Source organism: Peromyscus eremicus, chromosome 20 (genome assembly GCF_949786415.1).
Source record: "Peromyscus eremicus chromosome 20, PerEre_H2_v1, whole genome shotgun sequence".
NCBI classification, from domain to species: domain Eukaryota; kingdom Metazoa; phylum Chordata; class Mammalia; order Rodentia; family Cricetidae; genus Peromyscus; species Peromyscus eremicus.
Genome location: NC_081436.1, coordinates 35,815,951 through 35,835,916, shown reverse-complemented (window position 1 = coordinate 35,835,916; position 19,966 = coordinate 35,815,951). Strand labels below are relative to the sequence as shown.

Below are 19,966 nucleotides of genomic sequence, written 5' to 3'. Positions count from 1 at the left end.
TTCTGTGTCTGTGGCAGGTGTGTAAGATTTCTCCTCACCAATCCATAACACATATGATGTCATATTTTGGATCACCAGCATCTTACAGATGAGTAAACTGAGGCATGGTACTGAACAACAGTAGACCAAGTCCCCTTGGGAGCTTTTAAATAATTTTTCCAGCCTTCCATTAATGAAATAATTTTGAAAATCTTGGCTTTGGGTATTGATTGACTGTCTTGTCCCGGTGGTCCTCCTGTTTGCTCAGTAGACAGCCTCACTGGAATGCAGTATGTTTTGGTTGAGAAAAGTATTCCCTTGCTTTAGAAAACACTTGATTAACTGGAGCATTTTATACAAAGGAGAAGTGAGCCTAGAAATAACTTAAATTGGTGCTCCCAGTTTATCCAAATTAAAACCCAAACCAGCCAACCAAACAAATAGCACAGCTCATCAATAAGTCTCCCTGTCCTTGTTCACTCATGATTAAGAGTAAGAAGAGGAGATTAATGTGTATCTAGAAGAGACTAACGGTGCCGTTTATATAGTGTCAAGTCATGCAAACCATGCTGAAAAGGAAGTGACTCTGTTGCAGTGACACAGGAGGGAGGAAGGCTGTGAGAAGCCCCCGCTTGCAGCGGGGGGACCACCGCGCACATGCATGCGCCTGACACAGCCACTTACACCATTGTGAGTGCTAGGTGTGAGAGTAAGTGAGCTGTACAAAGTCCGTCTACAGTACCAGGAGTCAGCCAGTGACCCCTTCTAAGTAGGCTTGTTGGAAGGGGTCCATATGGAATCCGAAATGCCATCCCCAGTGGATGACATCGGCATGGAACCACTAGGCGTGAAGGGGTCTGTGTCTGTGTCCGTCTCCCCCTCAGCCAGGTACCTCTTCTCCCTCATCCAGCTCGATCCCCCACTGGGGCCAAACATATAATCATCTCTGTCCTGGGAGATGCTGAAGCCACTTGGAGACCGCTCCAGCTCCTCGTGGTTGACGGACATGAGGGACAGAGGCGTGTCGCTGTCCCTGGTGATGCTGCGTCTCTGGCAGGGTGGGATGTGGTCCGAATAGGGGCCTTGCGGTTCTGTCTGGGAGTGGAAGCTCACACAGGAGTCCAGAAGAGTCAAGATGGGCAGAACTGTGGGCCTCTCTGCATATGTACTTCCCGAGGAGGGGAGGGTGGCCTGAGCCTTTGTAGAACTGGGTGCCCCTCGGGTCAGGTTCACAGGTTCATGTGAAAAAAACCCATAGGGGCCGACTCTGTCGATGGGCACCTGGTGGAAGCTGTAGGGTGGGTCTGGGGGGCCTGTCTCTGAGTAGTTGCAGATGATGGTTTTCAAATCAGAGTACCTGTTGTCCTCTTTCTTCTCCCCTTCCGCTGGGGAGGAGGCCCCCTTAGTCGGGTAGTACTCTGTGACATGCACCTGCAGGCGCTCCATATGCTGCATGTGCATGTCCACAAGGAAGTCCAGTTTCTTCCCCATGTCATGAACCTGGAAAATACAAGCACCTGGAATCACTGCTCCTCGGGATGGGGGCGGGGGTGAGAGTCACAGTCACTATATACCATTGCTTCTCAGAAGGGATGTTCTGCAATTCTTAGTAATAGCAGCAACTCTAACTGCCTCCAAGCCTTCTGCTAGGAGGTCCCATATACACAGTAACATTTATCTAGAAATAGACAGGCAAGGATGTCCCCTGGAGTCAAAGATTAGAACCCCACAGACAGCTTGAAAATAAGTGTTACAGGCTTTCATTATCCCCCTGCAAGAGGTGATACTATTTCAGTCAAGGAGTGGGGTCCTTGTTTTTTTGAGACTTTCCTTATATGCAAGCATACAGGGAGGTTGTTAGTGTCTGTTATTGATACCCGGTGACATAAGCTCTGGAGGACAGTGTTAGCATTAATGGAGTTTTACAGACCTAGAGACCCAACAGGGGCCCTCAGGAAATGACAGAAGCTGCTTCTGTGTTGGTCATGGCATTCCTAAGTTTGAGTGTTTGTGAGCACAACTGTACAAATGTGTGCACATCTGTGTGTGATAGAGATGTTCCTTCCCTGACAATTAATATTTGGGTATTTACACAAGTCTGTACACCTTTGTGTGTGATATCTGCCCTCAGATACCCTGCAGCTCACTAAATCAGGTAAGTAAAGAACCTCATTGGATGGATGGGTTGTGAGACTCAGGACAGGTCACAGAAAAGGTATATCTGAGCCATGGTTGTAAGGGACACGTAGGCACCAGCTATGGGACTTTATTTTATGCACTTTAGTGACTTACTTAATTTTTACAACCTTACAATGTGAATGCTATTGTGATGTCTGTTTCATAAGTGATGGCTCAGTGACCAGAGAGGTGACAACTTGTGAAAGGTTACAGAGCTAGGAAATAGAAGAACAAAGATTATAAATTAAAATTTAAAAATAAGAAGCAACAGACCAATCATTGAGCTTTGCTTCTATTTCCCCTACATGGATTAGATTTGGGTGATGAATAAAAGAATCGACATGAGTCCGGGAGGGAACTGATAGAGCCATTTACCTAGTGGACGACAGAGATGAGCTACATGGGGTCAATTGAGTGAACCTCTCTTTGTACCCTGAATGGCCCTTACCCATAACTTAGCCCCCTGCCAGGCCTTCTCATGAAGGTCGCCCACAGATTGGAACTAGAGCAAAAGAGAACAGAAAGGAACGTGAAACTATGGGTACAGAAGTGACATCTGTTAAGGGACTATCATGAAGCATCTGGATAGCAGTGACCATCTATCTGTTGACTAGTTACTGTACACCAGCTAACATTCTAAGTAATTCACATGTGTCAGTAATTACATGTATTGTAATCAATTTAATCCTTATAGCAACTTTGTGATGTATTTAATCCCCTGTATGGCAGACAAGCAAATCTGAGGCTCAAAACAGTAATTAACTTGCAGATGATCACCCAGCCAGTAAAAGTGAAACTAGGGAATTAATTTCTGTATCTTTCTTTTTTTTCTTGTAGTGGTAGGTGATATTTCTTTTTTATTTTCATTTTTTTAAGAAATTTTCTACTCACCCTACATACCATCCACAGATCCCACCTCCTCCCTCCTCCTACCCCCCAGCCCTCCCTCCCAAGCCACCCCCCATCCCCACCTCCTCCAAATCAAGCCTGGTGCCTGTAGTGTGGCACCTTGCGCAGCCTTGGTGGAGCGGGGAGGGGCTTGGACCTGCCTTGGCTCAGTGTGCCTGGCTCTGCTGACTTCCCATGGCAGGTGATATTTAGAATGCCTTATCTCCATATGAAAATAATGGAATCTGAAAATAAGTACTATAGAGCTGGAAGGATGGCTCAGCAATTAAGAGCAAGTGTTGTTCTTGCGTCCCACCACCCACATGGTGGCTCATAACCATCCAGAACTCCAGTTCCAGGGACCTCTGCAGGAATCAGTCATGTATGTGATGCCTACAGATATATGCAGGCAAAATATTTATACACATAAAATAATAAATGAATCTAAAAAAAAGAAAAGAAGTTTACATGCTATCTTTTTTTGGTGAGGCTTACCTGTCTTTCTACTTTTACAAACTTTCCCATCATGCTTTGGTCTTCAGTTTCTGATGTGGCTGCCCTGGCTACATATGGTTCATTCCTAGGGAAAAGCCAACAATTCCATAAGATCATTGCATCCATTCTGACTGTGCAAGGTCATTCTAAGTTGGAAGACCATGCATTCGACCATGGTTCTCATACAGGCTGCCAAAGCCTAGAGGAGGTTATTTTGACACACTTAGTCAGGACTATTGATTGTATACTTACCTTCCCTGTAGGGGGATGTGAAAACAGACAGGAAGCTGTGGTGACGGAGGCTTTGCTTTGTGTTGGAGTTTATCAAGTATCTAACAATGCCTAGACTGTCTATTCCTTTAAATTAAATTCCTTTACCTTTCAATTTCAGAGCTTTTACCCTGTGGGGGATGAAGGAGGAATTGTCTCATCTCTGAAATTCTATGGAATAGGCATACACATTTCATCCGGTCCATTTTGTTAAGAATGCCAAACACCTGCTGAATCCGGAAAACAATACTGGAATGATGCTGTATTTTCTCTTTATGTACAACTATGAGCTGTCTAAATTTTTGTTTATTCCAGTATGTTTACACTATGTGGAGATGAGATGTTTCAGAGAATCTTGCTGTTGCTAAAATCCATTTGAGTTGGGCTTTCTCTTGACAGCTGATTGTTTTCCCTTTTCTAAGCTGTTGTCTCTGCTAAGTTACTTCTTCATCTGAAGAGTCTTCAGCTAAGGCAAATTTAAAAAATTAGTAGCCTCACGCTACATCCAGCCCGCCAGTGTTTTATCTGTCCTGCATAGGTACGTTCAATTAGATGTTTAATTAAAATTCATTAGTTAACATGGGGAAATGAGAGTTTTGAGTGTCCCTTTACCTATTTTCTGGGCAAATTTTTGCTTACTTTACAAATCCTAAGATAAGCTCCACGGTTTCTATAGTTACAGACTTCTGTCAAACCCAGACACTTTCTCTTATTAGTTTTGTGACTTCGGGAGTTAATATCTCTTAGTGTCACTTTTATTATGTATGATATGGGTGTGATAAAGTGCCTGCCTTGGAGGTCTGCTAGAGCATTACATGTGAGAATTCATAGGAAACAGTCCACATAGTGCTATTCTGTATTATGTTTTATTCATTTGTTTATTTTGAGATGGATCTCCTCTATACCTCAGGGTGCTCTCAAACTCAAGATCTTTCTTGTGTTCACTTCTCAAGTGCTGGGATTACAGGTGTGTACTATCAGACTGGATTCTGAAAAAGTCTTAAAATATCCCAAGTACCATCTCAAAAATGAGGAAATTGTTGCATGCCTGCAATCCCAAAGAAGAAGGACTGGCATGGGTTTTAGACCAGCCTAGGCTATGTAGTGAGACACTGTCTCAAAAACAAAAATCAAAGCAATACAAAGCCTCCAAGTTAATTAACTAGTCAATTAAAGTAAAATAAATAAAAATTTATAAGAGTGAAACTCTTGCTGGGCATGGGTGGTACACGCCTTTAATCCCAGCACTCGGGAGGCAGAGGCAGAGGCAGAAAGATCTCTGTGAGTTTGAGACCAGCCTCCTCGTCTATAAAGCAAGTCCTAGGACATCCAGGAGTGTGTTATACAGAGAAACCCTGTCTTGAAAAAAAAAAGTAGAACTCTCTAAAAGATACTTATTTGAAAATGGATTATATGGAAACAGGGCTCTTTGTTAACACTAGCTACAACAGAGCATAGTAACAGTTATTCCCACTAGATGGGGCAGAGCCTCAGGTTCCAGTATTCCTTCTCATGCCAAGCCTAAGGCTGAAGAGTAGATGCCTTCTTTCAGCACACCAGTGATCTTCCTCCTAAGAAGAAAGTGCACAGTAGCCCCTCACTCACTTGTCTTGCTTGCCTTAAAGATGCTTTGGAACAAAGAGGTGCAAACGCAAACAATGGACTCTTAAAAGGGACAATACTTGTTCAAAAATTTAAAGTATTTTTTTTGGAGTGAGAATTCTCTGATTTACAGTGCTGTTGGGGGTCCTGGCATCTGAACACCTTCTCACTTTGTCTTGGAAGGGATATCAGTCGACCCTCAGGGTACTGTGCAGGGGAAAGCAAATGAGCTGACCAAGAATGTATATGCTCTGCTAACACCAGATACATTCTCTGTTTCTACAAAACTCGTGAGTTTCTTCGTGTTTTATAGCCAGAACACTAGTTATTTTCTATCCTAAAAACCGTAGAAGTAAGTATATGCGTTCTTGGAATAGGGGCAGGAAGTCACCTGTACAGAGGATTTTTCAAATGGCCACAACCTGAACCAGCCTTCCAACTCTCTGTTCATTTCATTTGGGAGAGGGCAACGTCCCCCACATAAAGCACCCAGGCTGGGATTGGGGGATAGTTATACTGCACAGGCCTTGTGCTCAACAGTCCATCAGTCCACGACCACATGCCCCACCTTGGAGACTGCTGGGATGGGTAGGTAAATGCTGACCCTTTCTGAGACTTCTTATGTTTTGGAGTGGATGGAGGTCCAGGGGTGAAAATCATATCTATTCTGAAAGAAGAAGAAGAGAAAAGAAAAAGAAAAAAAAAAACAAGGAGAGATTAGATGACACAAAGCTTTCTTGTTGTGAGAACATTATTTATTTTTAAGATTTATTTATATTATATATACAGTGTTCTGCCTGCATGTATGCCTAAAGGCTAGAAGAGGGCGCCAGATCTCATTACAGATGGTTGTGAGCCATCATGTGGTTTCTGGGAATTGAACTGGGGACCTCCAGAAGAGCAGCCAGTGCTCTTAACCACTGAGCCATCTCTCCAGCACCCAGCATTCTTACATTTTTTAATTCAAATGTGTGTTTGGAATATGTAAGAAAAGGGAGGACAGTCAGAGGAGTGGGAACAAAAGGAGAGAAATTGCCAGCCAGGACATCGATATCTTCTTCAGTCTGGGGGTGCAAGGGCATCTTCTCATCCCCAGGATACCAAAGGGAGATAATCTGCAGAGTTGGGGAGAGGGCTATGACTTATCCCTTATAGCAAATGCCACACCTATGTTGCAAGCCTATCTAATCTTCCAGCTCTTTTATCCATCCCCAAGCTACCTAATTAGAGGAGTTTTGCTGTCAGACTCCAGGATCCATTTTCAGCTGCACAGACCACACGATGCTATGCATGGAAGGATGGCTTAACCCTAGCTCTGGCACCGTGCTTCTATTTCCATACAAAACACCAGCTCAACATGCTGTCCATCATGCTGTGGGGCAGGGACAGAGGTGGGGGTTGTCAGGATGACCACTAAGAAGCATTCTGAAATAGTCTTGGGTCACATTTTCCCCCGTGAACTCCGCTTCGTTTCCAACAGACACTCAAGGCATCATTTGAAGTCAGCCCTACTTTCTGTCTGGGCCACTGAAGTATACACAACTCTTCATCTTGGCAGGCAACCTCTAGCCATAATCTCCAGAAACACATTTTCTTGACAACTGTCAAAAATCATGACAGTGCAACTGTCTATTCTGTAAACACTAAAACTGCCTAATATTTTTTGGAGTCTTGCCTGTTGTTGGCAGCATGCTATCTCCCTCTGTCTCTCACACAGCCGTACTTACAGAGTTGATAGCATGGAGGACTGAAAATTTGTTCATACATCACAAATTTGGTCAGTAGGTGTTGAACCCTGATTTGCTATTTACTACTATGTGTGGGACAGTCATGAATAAATATACTCGCAAGCTAATACTGCCACCAAAGCCTCATTGGTGCAGTGTTCCAACTAAGCCTGGAGGACACTCCAGTAGGGGAACACGAATTGGATGAGAAAGCAGAAGCCCAAGTCAACGTGAATTGTGTCAGTTTCTTTTAAGGCCTCTCCTATGAGGGAATTACATCACACATGCCATGTGTATTTCTGAGCAAACACATGTTCATTTTTGTGTTAATTACACACACACACACACACACACATACACACACACACACACACACACACACACACACACACACACAGCACAGCACATTGGTTCATATGATTGCTAGATCCAGGCAGAGTTCATCTTCTGGTCTTGTGATGATATCATCCTTGACATACATATATTTATGTTGAGTTTTTAATTTCTTGACTGGGCAATTTGGGGTTAATCTGCCCTCACAGCTTTGGTTTCCCCATCATAATTAGGATACTTGTATGATAAGTACCTTATAGGATCCTAATGGACAAGATACATCAATGTAAAGTACCTAGAAGCTCAATAAAAGTGTAGTATTATTTTTTTTAAAAATCTCCCTAAATGGTTTCAATTTTTCCATATTCTCACTATTATGTATAACACTTAAAATTTTAACGTGTGGTTAAAATTTTACACTTTGAATTAGCTGAGCTGTCTAGATGATCCGAGTTTTATAGTTATCCAAAGCACCATAGTCAGGAAATAGTTAGACATATACACATCTTCTTTTCTCCATCAAGTCCATCAGGGAGCTGATGCTGGCCATGGCTATGTCTCAGGGCTTTTCTGCAGCTTTGAAAAACTGGACTAAACAGAACAAAGTAATAATCATCATCTTTGGAAGGGACAGAAGCCTCTGGTCACCATGGTTCCATTACTCTCTATACCTTGCCAAGCCTGAGTCTGAGAGTAAAGCTTGTTGGCCCATACATCTACAATGCTTGATGGGCATGTCTGTTGTTGAAGTTTCTCTGCTGTATTTTGGATTACTTCTGAATGCCTGTCTCTTAAAACTCTATGGTCATCTGACTTGGATTCCCCAGTAGCTGAGAGAGCAGATGGGCCCTTCCCATCTGAATGTGTTACCTTGTCTGAAGGTACTTTATCCTGGAAAGCATGTCAAGATGTCCTGCGGAGTACTGCTCAATCACATCTTTCACGTCATAAGGCCTCAAAGTCTCCTTGAATTTTTTTTTATACAGACGGAATTGTAGAATTCTGTAAGGCAAAGGCATTTGTTCACCATGGGCAGACAGTGAAGGACACCAGAATGCACGTCCAGCAAACACCAGAGGCAGGGGGAGAGAAGAAGGAAGAGAAAGCTCCTGGATGGCAGAGTGCTGGCCTTGGGTTCTGGTTCTGTCCCTTTGCGTCGATTAGGCTGACTACTGCCACTCTTTCAATCATTTGAATAATTACAAAATTGAAGTAATGACAACTTTTGAACAGCTGTTGAACATTCATCACATAAGTGACACTAAGTGTCATGCTTTATGACCGGTCTTCTAATCAATTTGCAGAAGAGCAGTCACGGCTCTGAGAATGCCATGTCTCCTAGGTCAGAATGTCAGAGCTGGACCAGAGCCAGGCATTCGTGTCAACAAAGCTCTTGGTGGCTGTCACTGCCACACTGCTTTTTATGGCCGATGCTCGTCCTCTTCAATAGCTGCTTGTTAAATTTCTCAATTCAACTGTGTCAGAATAACTGACAGAAATGACTTAGGAAGGAATGGTTTATTCTCACTCCTAGTTTTATGTGAATGTTTGGTGGGGAAGGTGTGGAGGAGGAAACAGATCTAATTGGTACCATCCAGAGCCTAAGGTGGCTGCGTCACATCACAGACCAGGAAACAGAGAGCTTCAGACAGAGCAGGGATAAATCTGTACATCTTGAAGTGCCACCGCTATACTACTGTCTTAACTTTTCCTAGCTAGGCCCATGCCAACCTTCAAAACAGTATCACTTGCTGGGGACCAGGTTTGCAAACGCCTGCACATTCTACTTTCAAGTCATAACAGTACCTAAGCATAGTATTCTATGTCCCACCACTTAAGAGTGGAGATAGAAGGGTCAAGAGTTCAAGGTCATCCTCAACTATATAGTGAGCTTGAGGTTAATTGGGGTGCACAAGACACAGTCTCAAAATCCACAAACAAACAAAGGAACAAACCAAATCAAACCAGAACCATGGTTTCTAATTCTTTTGCTTTGGGCTCCTTAGAAAGGCTCTGTTCTGTGAATTTGTACAGGTTCATTATAACATGGGGACACCTTCACCTCCCCATTCCTGAAAATCAATTATGCCACTCTCAAAAGCCACTGTCTTCTGAGGACTCCATCTTTCTGTGCATAGTGCCAATCTAAGCTTAGATTCAGTCACTCATAGTGTCAGGAGGTCCTGCCTATGCCAGGCCCTTCCAGTTCCCATTGGCACACGTCTCTTGAATGACACAATTCAAATACATTTTTGTCTTAAACCATGGCTGTAGCTTCTGAAGACAATTTGAGCATATTGATCAATTTACTCACCACGACACAGAATTTACAACTGTCCTTTACTTAGCTTCACTTGAAGTGGAGACACTGAACGGCGGCTCAAAGGTCAAATCCGCCTGTTGCCGTTTGAACAGAATGTTCTAATGGAACTCAGCCCATGCTCCCTCACTTATGCTGTGTGATGGCAATGCTGAATCTTGAGACAAAGACCTAGGGATCACAAAACCTAAGATGCTGGTTGGGATGGCACTTCAAGATGTACAGATTGATCCCTGCTCTGTCTGGATTTCTCTGTTTTCTGGTCTGTGATGTGATGCAGCCACCATAGAAAAGGAGTTACCATTTCTTGAATTAAGGCATCTGAAAAAATGGTACAAATTGGTGTGCAGGGATGGGAGCATGGGATAGCTCCGTAGAGCCCCCCTCTGGATCAGTTTGACCAACTGCTTTTCTCTGATGAGACTGATCAGTCTGCAACCAATGCAACAGACACATTTACCTAACTGCCTTCCTGTCATATCATATATGATGGTGAGTACCACATCTTACAAAACTATTGTCCTCCCTGGTCTACTGCATTGGAAATCTTGCTGAAAATATTATAACTAATTTCTGCTACCCATTAAAGTGAGAGTACATCCATATCCTGCTATATTTTATTTGAGAAGTAGTATTCTCTCTTGACTTTCCTGAATAATTCTGAAGCACACTAGAACGTATTATGGTCTCTTAATCACATAAAAATGTCTATAATTTGTTATCCTGTTAAAATGCTGATTAAAAAGGATAGACGGATGGATACAGGCAGAAGAAAAGCTATACCAAATGACTTAGGTGAGTGTTCAGGAAAAGCTCCATGTCATTACATTGTTCATTCTGATACCCGTTTAGTAAGTGCTGGTTAAAGCCAGAAAGAGGTATCCTGGATCGATGTGCTGTTAACAGGTTTAAAGCAACATTGTTTCCAAACAGGCATCCCTGTGTCAACTGTCTAAGGAAGAATCATTGTACTCTAGGTAGTGTTCTCCATAGAGTGTGAAGTAGCCACAGGACCTGGCTCGAGGTGACCAGGAAGAGGCTCCTGTCTCCTTCCCAAGGTCCAAGGGCAATTTACCAGCTGTGTCCTATGGAGATGAAGTTGGGGCCTGGGAATGTATGTCGCGGGGGTGGAGAGGTGTCATTACCTGACAGCTCGGATGGCAGCCTTTAGGGTGGGGATCATGTCTTCAATGAGGAAGTCATTCCCATAGCCCCTGTCTTCTGCCATGGGATCGCCTGTCCCAGCATCTGTGAGGGGGACATATATGTTAATTTAGTCCATTATCAATGGAAAATATCAAGAGTCCACCATGGAACCAGAATCTCCAGTATGTATATTAGTCACCCCTTATCTCTGTTCCCACACTGTGGTCCTCAGTTGTGACACCATTTATCCATCCTTAGCATCCCCACTGTGTGGTATAGAAGTTTGAGTAGGTCAGAACTCAGGAGTGGCGGAGAATTCTAGCAGGTAATTCTGGTGAGCTCTGCAGCTGCAGGTGATCACATGAGTGGCAAAAAAACACAGGTGTGGTCCTCTGACTCGGACACACCTGAGTCAAAATTCTTGTCCTGTCAGCATCCCTGCTTGTGACCTTAGGAGGTCACTTTCTGAGCCTTCTACACCTTGGAGGTTTTAGAGAAGAAGGAGCATTATGATGAGTGTCAGGGCTTGGTGGCTTCAGCCATCGAGGACGATACTGTCCTCATTTTCTCTTCTGTTAAGTGACAGAAGTGCCTGAGGCCATTGTTCCTTTAGCACTTAACACACAGGGTATTTTTTTCTGATCCCTCTTCTCCATCCCTGGGGGTGCTGGTGTGCCTCTTTCCAGAAGGCTCTACACCTGCCTCTCTGCATTCTTCTAGTTGCCTTCATCATGGCTTCCCTTTCCAGCCACAGTGCAGGTCCTAAGGTTCCTTGGAAAGGTTTGAGCTGGGGTGCAGTCATGATTCTAGCCTAGTTCACCGGGAAGTGTCCTCACTGATGAGTCACGGACTATGTCACTGATGCATCCAGCCCACGAGACAAATCAAGTGAGGCGTGAAGTTGGTGGAAGGAGGGATGAGAGAGACTGTTTTGTGGAGGCAGGAGCTCTTCAGAGGAGAGAATGAAAGGTGAGGAAGGAGAAGGGAGGGCCGGGAGAGGACATGGAGAAGCTGAGAGAGCAGGACATTACCTTCAGAACTCTGCCAGAAAGCGTAGGCTTTCATGCGGAAGGCGGTGCGGAAGCGCTCTTTATTGTTTAAGCCAACGGGCTTTGGTTCTTTAGAAGGGCTTTCTTCTATGGCATCTACATTCAGAGGGGTAAATAGCTTTCCTTTAGTATTGCTACCACGAGGATTAGAAAGGCGAACCCGATCCAAGAGACCCAGCTTTTGGCTACAAAATAAGCAAAAGTGAACAATTTTCCTCCTTCAGTGCAGGTTCTCGTAACTTCCCAGCCCTCCGTAAAGACTCACATTCTCTCCTGAGGATGCAGGGGAACTGTGCACCTAGGGAGCTAACCTGCTGCAGCAGACGGGTTGGGATGGGGGTGAGGAGTGGCTCACACCTTAATTCTAGCTCAGAACTTTTACTACTCATGACATCTTGAGTAAATTTCCAATGTCCCCAGAGTTCTACCTGTGCTTCTATGGAACCTAAACCAGGGGCAAGATATACAGTACTATCCTTTACCATAGTAGTTTCAAGAGCCTGCAGGGAACCAATCTAAAAACAACACTGTAGTTGGGTAGGGGGAATAAAGTGAGAGTAGGGGGTACATTCACTTACTGAGAGTATGTTTTCCTAATTGTTTACTGGTTATCTTTATTAGTCTTTACAATACCTAATTGATTAAACCTTATCTTAGTATGCATGTATAGGAAAAAGGCACAGCAACTATAGGGTTCAATATTATCTGCAGTTTCTTGGAATGGATCTTCCATGGACAAGATTGAGCTACTAATGTATAGTCATATACAACAAAATTTCTTCTTTCTTCATGCTCTTTTCTATATCAATAACTTCCCTTTTCTCCTTACCATTTCATTTTATCCAAATAGCGAAGGGCATAGACAAATTCTCATCACACATCAATCATACATAAGAGAATGACATAAACTACATAAAGCAGGGATATAAAACTACATAAACCTGCTTTCCACAAACAGATTCCTCTGACAGAACCTAGTGGGTTCATGAGCTTTGGTGGGAAAATTACACCTTTAAATTGCTAACTTCCAATCAAAATTTAGCACTCTTTTCCGTTATGAATGTAGGTAACAAACTCATCCCTGATCCAATATCGTGAGAGCATTCAACCTGATACCAGGTACGTATGCCATAAAGCTCACTACAGAGAAGCTCTTGTTTGACTCCATTTCAACACTGCATTTCATAAGCATTGTTTCAATACAACGTTTCTTTCCTAACTATACATTACATTAAATATTTAACATGTATTTATGTTGTGTGTGGGTGTGCAAGCATGTGTGCCGCTGTGTACACGTGGAGGTCTGAGGATAACTTGAAGGAATTAGCTCTCTCCTTCCACCACATAGGCTCTGGAGCTCAGATGCAAGTCATCAGGCTTGTTGGCAAGTGCCTTTACCTGCTGAGCCATCTCACCATCTGTAGCGTATGTTCTGCTCTACATTCCACTCCCCAAGACGCATAAGTTCTCTTACTTGCCAGTGCCCTTTCTTGCCATCTCAGTCAACCTCATGATTACATGCTATTTAAAACTATGGCTAAACTTGCCCTCTTGGAAATTCAGTACTCTAGTCCTCCAAAGACATGGGTTTTACTCTGTTTGACATTTGACACATTTTATGAAGACTGTGCATTTTCATCTCAGTTTGTGCCACAGAGTCACAGAGTAGGAACAGCCCCCTACTTGGCACTTCTGGATAGTTAGCATACTTCAGGTATGAATTTTAGAACAAAACTAGGCTGTGTGGAGGGAGACATCTTGATAATCCATGTGATGGACCCAGGACACATAATTTCATTTTTCTGGTTGCCAGATTCCTTACGTGCAAGATGGTGACCTTATACTTGTATTCACAGGGCTTATTATATGTTAAATGTGATAATGCATGGAAAGTGCTTATCCCCATCTACGATACAGGAAGCCTCCACTAAGCTCTGGCTGTCATCACTATCTTGGAAATAATCCTCTTCCCGTAGAAGCAGGAGAAGGCTGATGACATGTGTGGAAAGGATCAATGTAATTCCCTGGGGCATAAAGGCAGGGTTTTGTGTTTCAGTTTTTAAAAAAAAATTATACAAAGTGGGATGAGCTTAGGGGATTTATATAGCATTTTGTATTTACTTAATGCTTTCCTCAAAACTCATTCTGCCTGGGTAAAAGCTAAAATGTGAAGATCCTAATTACAGATAAACTAAATAAGGACAAAATTAATGACAGCCACTTTGTCCTGCCTTGAAATTTCAGCATGACCTCTGAACATCAGAAGGATAATGAGAAGACCCTCTTACTCAAGCAGTTCTGAGATTTAGGATTCATTTTCCTGGAATTCAGATGCTTCACTGCTAATCTTAAGAGTCTGAATTGCTTTGGCCACGTTTCATTTAACAGCCCACTGGTCACAGATTACACTTTAGACTGTCTTAGGAATCCAGATACATTGGCACAGAAGCCTCAGCCCCCACACCTAAGAGGCTTACAGAATTCTTCCTCCAGCAAAGTGGATGCTCAGCTTACTTCTTAATTGGGTTGCCTGAAATCCAAGACCCCAAAGGATAATGAAATGCAAGCCAAAGTTGGTGACTGAAACTCAAAACTCATCTCTGTCCTTCTCCATATGGACTCCCAGTGCATAATGCAGGCCCTGTTATTAGAGTACAGTGTAGAAGCTGCTGACAGCACTTTCCCCTGGAAAGCAAGAGTCCCCGATTTATTAAGTGCAGACAAATAATATCCACACCTGCATTTGAAAAACTGAAAATAGATGAACTGGGGATGGAAAAGTAAAACCAATATTGTTGTCTCTTGGTAGATACACGCCCTGGGTTCCTACTTCTGATCCAGGGAACTTTAGCTATGTTCAACACTACCAAGTTATCTGACATTCAGATCCTTAATGTGCTCTGATGTCTACCTGGAGAACCTCTATTTCTTCTTACTTCTGAATTACCACTACTCTTGTCTGAAACTTTGCCTGGTGCCTGAGCATTAGTGTCCAGGATAACAATACAGCACACCCAGATGTTCAAAGTAACATCCACCATTCAATATTCCCTTAGCATAAGCCAAGATTTTTTTCATCCATGGTGTTTGGCCACCATCACTCAAAATCAGACTCACTGTTGACTCTTCTACTAAATAAGATGTTCTTAGACGTCATTGGCAGCATCTATAGACAGTTCAATTAAACAACAATTTGGAAAACTTTACTGGCTTCTTGTGGATAGAGGCAAAGGACAGAGAGCAAGACAAAGGACAGAACCCACAACAGAGAATCATCTGTCCTACTGATGGTACTAAAGCTGATAAACCAGGAGACAAGCTTTGGGGCTGAGACAACCTTGTTCAATCGCAAACACAACATCAGCAAGTACTGGCACGTCACTAGTACTAAAAGCTTTTTTATGCTGTTAAATGAAGGAACGAATAAAGAATCGATTTTCTTGCTACTCTCATACATACAGCTTCAGTAGAATGAGGGTGTGCTACATTATGGAAGGAGGGCAGACCAGAATGACAGAAAACATTTCAAATCTGTTCATCAGTTACTAGTTCAACTTGGGTAGGCCATTAGCTCAGTGAACCATGTTCATCTGTAAAATGAAGCTAATATTTTTTCTAATTCAGAAAAATGTGCTCAACACCTTGTGAGTTCTAGGCTCCTGATAACTTTCTGAGTATACACTAGTGACAAGCCTGAACATGGAGGTGGTTCCGATCTGGTTATGACAGATCAAGAAGACATGTCATAAACTGCTTGTATTATTAGAATGAATTAGAGGAGAATAAGAATAAAACTGAGAGGTTGATAAGAAAGGCACTGAAACCTTACAGGCAGGAGATGACGATGGTATAGACAGGGTGGTCATAGTGGGAAGGAGAAAGAGCTTGGATGCCATGTGAAGAATTAGCAATCGTCTTTCCTGGTGGATTCTGGACAGGTGTGAGGGAACATGTGGGAGAATGATGATGGTCATTTTAAAGCAGGGCATGACTTGGGTGCTGAGAAGAAATACAAAACAGAGTTTCACATGTGCTCTAGATTTAGGACTTCTGACAGGAATCTTTAAAGGAGGCAGATCGGGATTGTGTCTATCTTATTTGTTGTTATATCTTCAGATGCTAAAATGGTTCCTGGTATATAAGACAATCTTTTTATTCACTGAATAAGTGAATAAATGAATCAATAATGGATAGATGGATATGCTGTCAACCAAAGGAGAGTATTTACAAAACATCCATTATGTGTGGAATATGTGCACATATACATTTGTATAATGGAGGCCAGAAATCAAGGTTGAGTGTCTTCATCAGTCACACTCTACATTTTATTTCTTTTCTTTTTCTTCCTTCCTTCATTTCCTCTTTTTTCCCTTAAGACAGAGTATGTAAGTGAAGAGTAAATGTTTTCCTGTGTTGGTCCCCTAATAATCTGTTTCTCCACGTAGCTGCTTTTGTGCATGAGTAGTGTGCCACTTACTAAGCACTGACCCCTAGTGAGGACACGCTCCTCAGCTGCAACAGATTCATCCCAACCGAGCCTGGGGGGTCAGTACTAGCAAGATTCTCACTTCATTGGCAATGACATAGAGACACAGGGAGGTCATGTTGGGGTGCTTGAAGTCACACAGAACCCAAGAAAGGGAGTCAGTTCTAATTCCCATGAGTACTGCCTAATTCTACTACCTGGAAAGACAAAGGGCTACAGATCTGAAGGGATCCAGGCAGATGGATTCAAAATCTAGCCACTGTGTGGTTCTCTGTTGCTGTTTTTTTTTTTTTAATCTTACTAAGCTTCAGGATCTTCATCAGTATGTGGTTACAATGAATACCTCAAGTCTCATACCTTGATTCTGATAGCTTCCTACCATGTACAATCACATGACATTTGCTTTTGTAGAAGGAAAAAGTGGGCCTACATCTCCCTCAGGAACTGAGTTGGTGTGGGATACTTTAAAACATATTCAACCCTGCTAAAATAACTCTTACTGTTAATGACAAATTATTTAAATTCTGATCGTCAGCACTCCTTCTGATATTCATTTTTCTGTAAAAAAGCAGACTGTGGGAGATGGGGCAATTCAATTCTCTAATTAGCAGCTATTGTATTATCTTCAGCTCCCCTAGCTGTCATGAGCAAAAAGACTGTCAGTCAAACAGCCAGCCAGAATACCCTCATGCTCCTGCCAGACATCTTGAGCTGTCCACAGACATATTTAAAAAACTACATGACAAGGCTCAGGCTCAGCCAGGACTGTTTGAAATAGTTTATATCATAAGCCATGACTCACAGAGGTGCTGACAAGGCAAGGCTATGGGGCTAAAACTAATGACTGTGATTATCCCAGGAACAGCCTCTCAGGCCATATAAGCAAGTTGCTTGACCTCCCTGAGCGAGTCACTAGGAGTAAACCTCTGGGGGATGACTCCCCTGCTGATGCTACATTTGGTCCCATTAAGGGCTTTTTGTTGTGGGCTGAGCTGGTCACCCAGAGAAGGACACGGCAGACAGTAGTGGAGTAGTCATGGCCCAGGCAGCGGGAAGATGGTGTTCAAAGCAGCACAGGCTGAGAAAGCAGCAAGGCAGTGAGGAGACTCACAGCTGAAGAAGGCACAGACAGTTTTGAGTGCAACCAGTGCAAGAAGGAAAGCTGCTGGAATAGATAACGGGGCGGGGGGGGAGAGAGAGAGAGAGAGAGAGAGAGAGAGAGAGAGAGAGAGAGAGAGAGAGAGAGAGAGAGAGAGAGAGGGCAGAGAACTGAAAAAGATTAAAGCTGTGAAGAGGCAGAGAAGGAAAACTGCCGGTCCTGGTCAAACAGACACCTCTCAGGCTGAAATGAGTAACACTGGCTGCTGTCAACGCCAAAGAATCCCCATAGCTAGCCCTTCCTGGAAGCTTCAACATCAACTACACTAAGGGGATGAAGAATATTAACTTCCTAGGATCACACAGGAGTGGAGACACTTGTGGGACCCAATGGTCCCAATACTACAGGGCTCATGAATCTGCAACCTTAGAGGGCTCCACCTGCAGCTGCTCACATCTGCCTACGGTTAAATGCTCATTGATGCCAAACACCAAATACCCAGGGAAACAAGAGACACCAAAGACTAACGTAGAGCTTCTCCATCATTGGCCACAGTTTCTGAGTAGAAGAAAAGGGTCTTATCCAGATGATTGCAACAACAGAAGTTTGAATTGTTTCTCCCTCCAAATAAGTTGAAGACCTAAACTACGCCTTGGAGTGTGACTTTTACAGATGTAACCAAGCTAAAGTCATACTAGAATAGGGCAGACCCTTGGTCCAATGAGTAGTATCTTTATAATAAAAAGAAAAGAGAGATTTGACACAGATATACTCAGAAAGAAAAAGGCCATTTGAAGGTAGAGGCATGGATTGGAATGACGGCAAACTAAGGATTGCCAATGACCATCACGAAGAGACAAGAGCATCGTCAAAAATCTTTGGAGGGAGCATAGTCCAGGTGACATCTTAATGTCAGACTTCCAGCCTCTTGAACCTCTTGGACCTCCTGAACCATGGTAAATTTCAGTTGTTTTAAATCATCCAGTCATTCGGTTTATGGTAATTTGTTATGGCGAGCTGAGGACACTAATATTATCTATCACTGGTAGTTGAATGGCTGAATAATATAGCCTTCAGACTTGTGGAACCAGGAGAGCTGGGCCAATTCTTCTGTCTTAAGGAATGAGGAGATCGTGGGGGGAGATCTACATGAGGTTTGTATAGAGAGGAACTTCCTTTTTCACATTTTCACAGACATGAAAATGGGGTTCCCATACTCGTTGAAGAACGCAGAAGAATACACTAGCTGTCAGTTAGTCTGTTCCCATGGGAGAAGGTAAGTCACCCACTTGGATTATAACTGTGAATGAATATTGTCCAACATTGCTTGATGAAGTAGGTGGCATTTTATAATCAGTATCCACATAGGGTTTTTCTCCAGCTTTCCTTGTATCATGGTGTCACAAAGGCCATGTCACACACACCTCTGCTGTGGTGGATGGGACAGTGTCTAGTCTGTCTCTATGTTGCTCTCAAAGCCAGATTTGGTGGGGAGTATTATGAAATGTCAAGCCCAGGGCCAGCACTGCAAATAAAACCTATTTTTTGATTCCTCTCCAACACCTATGTACCAACCTAATCATAACCCAGTGTAAAAGGTGTGTTATAAATAGCCATGATACCCCAATTATTTATTAGGGAAAATAGAGGCAAAGCCTTTACAATATGCCAGGGATCACTCAGGATATACAACTTTGGCCTAAACCTCACTTCAGCATCTCTATTACTCTGCAGCTTGGGCCAGTGTTGTAGGTCTGGACAGCGGGAGAAAATACTAATTGTATGGGGTCATACTCAAACCTCTTGTTTTTCACTGAGTAGCAATTTTCTCATCAGTAAAATTAGGGGATTGGGTTAACTGCTATCAAAATTCCTCATCCCCCTTCACAATCACTGATTCTAGGGTCTGGAAGGACTTTATTGCCAACAGCGCACATGACTGTGAGATGAATTTCGTGTGGTGATGTCAGAGGGAGAGATAAAGGATGAATGACAGCCCTGGGCTGCATGTTCTTCTTTTGCACAGTGGGTTCTGGCTCTGTGTCTTTTCTGGCCTCTCTAGCCTCCTCTTCTGGCAAGGACTTCAGCTCTTTGAGCCAAGACAGGGTAGAGGAAAACAAACAAGCAAAGGGACACCTGCAGTGACCAAGGAAGCCACTGCACTGTGCTTGGGACCAGGACCTGTGGACCCAGACCGGCTGGATCCAAGCCCTTCTGTGTGTCTTTCTGTTTACAGATACTGTGCAAAGTTCTTATCTCTTTGAATCTCAGTTATTATGTATAAAATGAGGATTCAAAATAGTATTTAGATCATAGGGTGGCTGTGAAGTTTGATATACACAGAGCCAGACCTGGCAGACAACACTTATTCTTTGTAAATTATTGTCATTACTT

At 43.1% G+C, this 19,966-nt stretch overlaps 1 protein-coding gene across 1 annotated transcript in view; it reads right to left on the bottom strand.

Annotated features, from left to right (window-relative positions):
• Nucleotides 1-691: 691 nt before the first annotated feature.
• Kcnq3 (potassium voltage-gated channel subfamily Q member 3) overlaps nucleotides 692-19,966 on the bottom strand; it is a 296,401-nt gene continuing 277,126 nt past the window's right edge. Inside the window, exons 10-15 of the mRNA XM_059247045.1 lie at nucleotides 11,970-12,172; nucleotides 10,938-11,040; nucleotides 8,343-8,474; nucleotides 5,981-6,079; nucleotides 3,541-3,625; nucleotides 692-1,479 (exon numbers count right to left, since the gene is read on the bottom strand). Coding sequence (XP_059103028.1) covers nucleotides 745-1,479; nucleotides 3,541-3,625; nucleotides 5,981-6,079; nucleotides 8,343-8,474; nucleotides 10,938-11,040; nucleotides 11,970-12,172 — 1,357 coding nt within the window. The 3' untranslated portion in view covers nucleotides 692-744. The remainder of the gene's footprint in view (nucleotides 1,480-3,540; nucleotides 3,626-5,980; nucleotides 6,080-8,342; nucleotides 8,475-10,937; nucleotides 11,041-11,969; nucleotides 12,173-19,966) is intronic.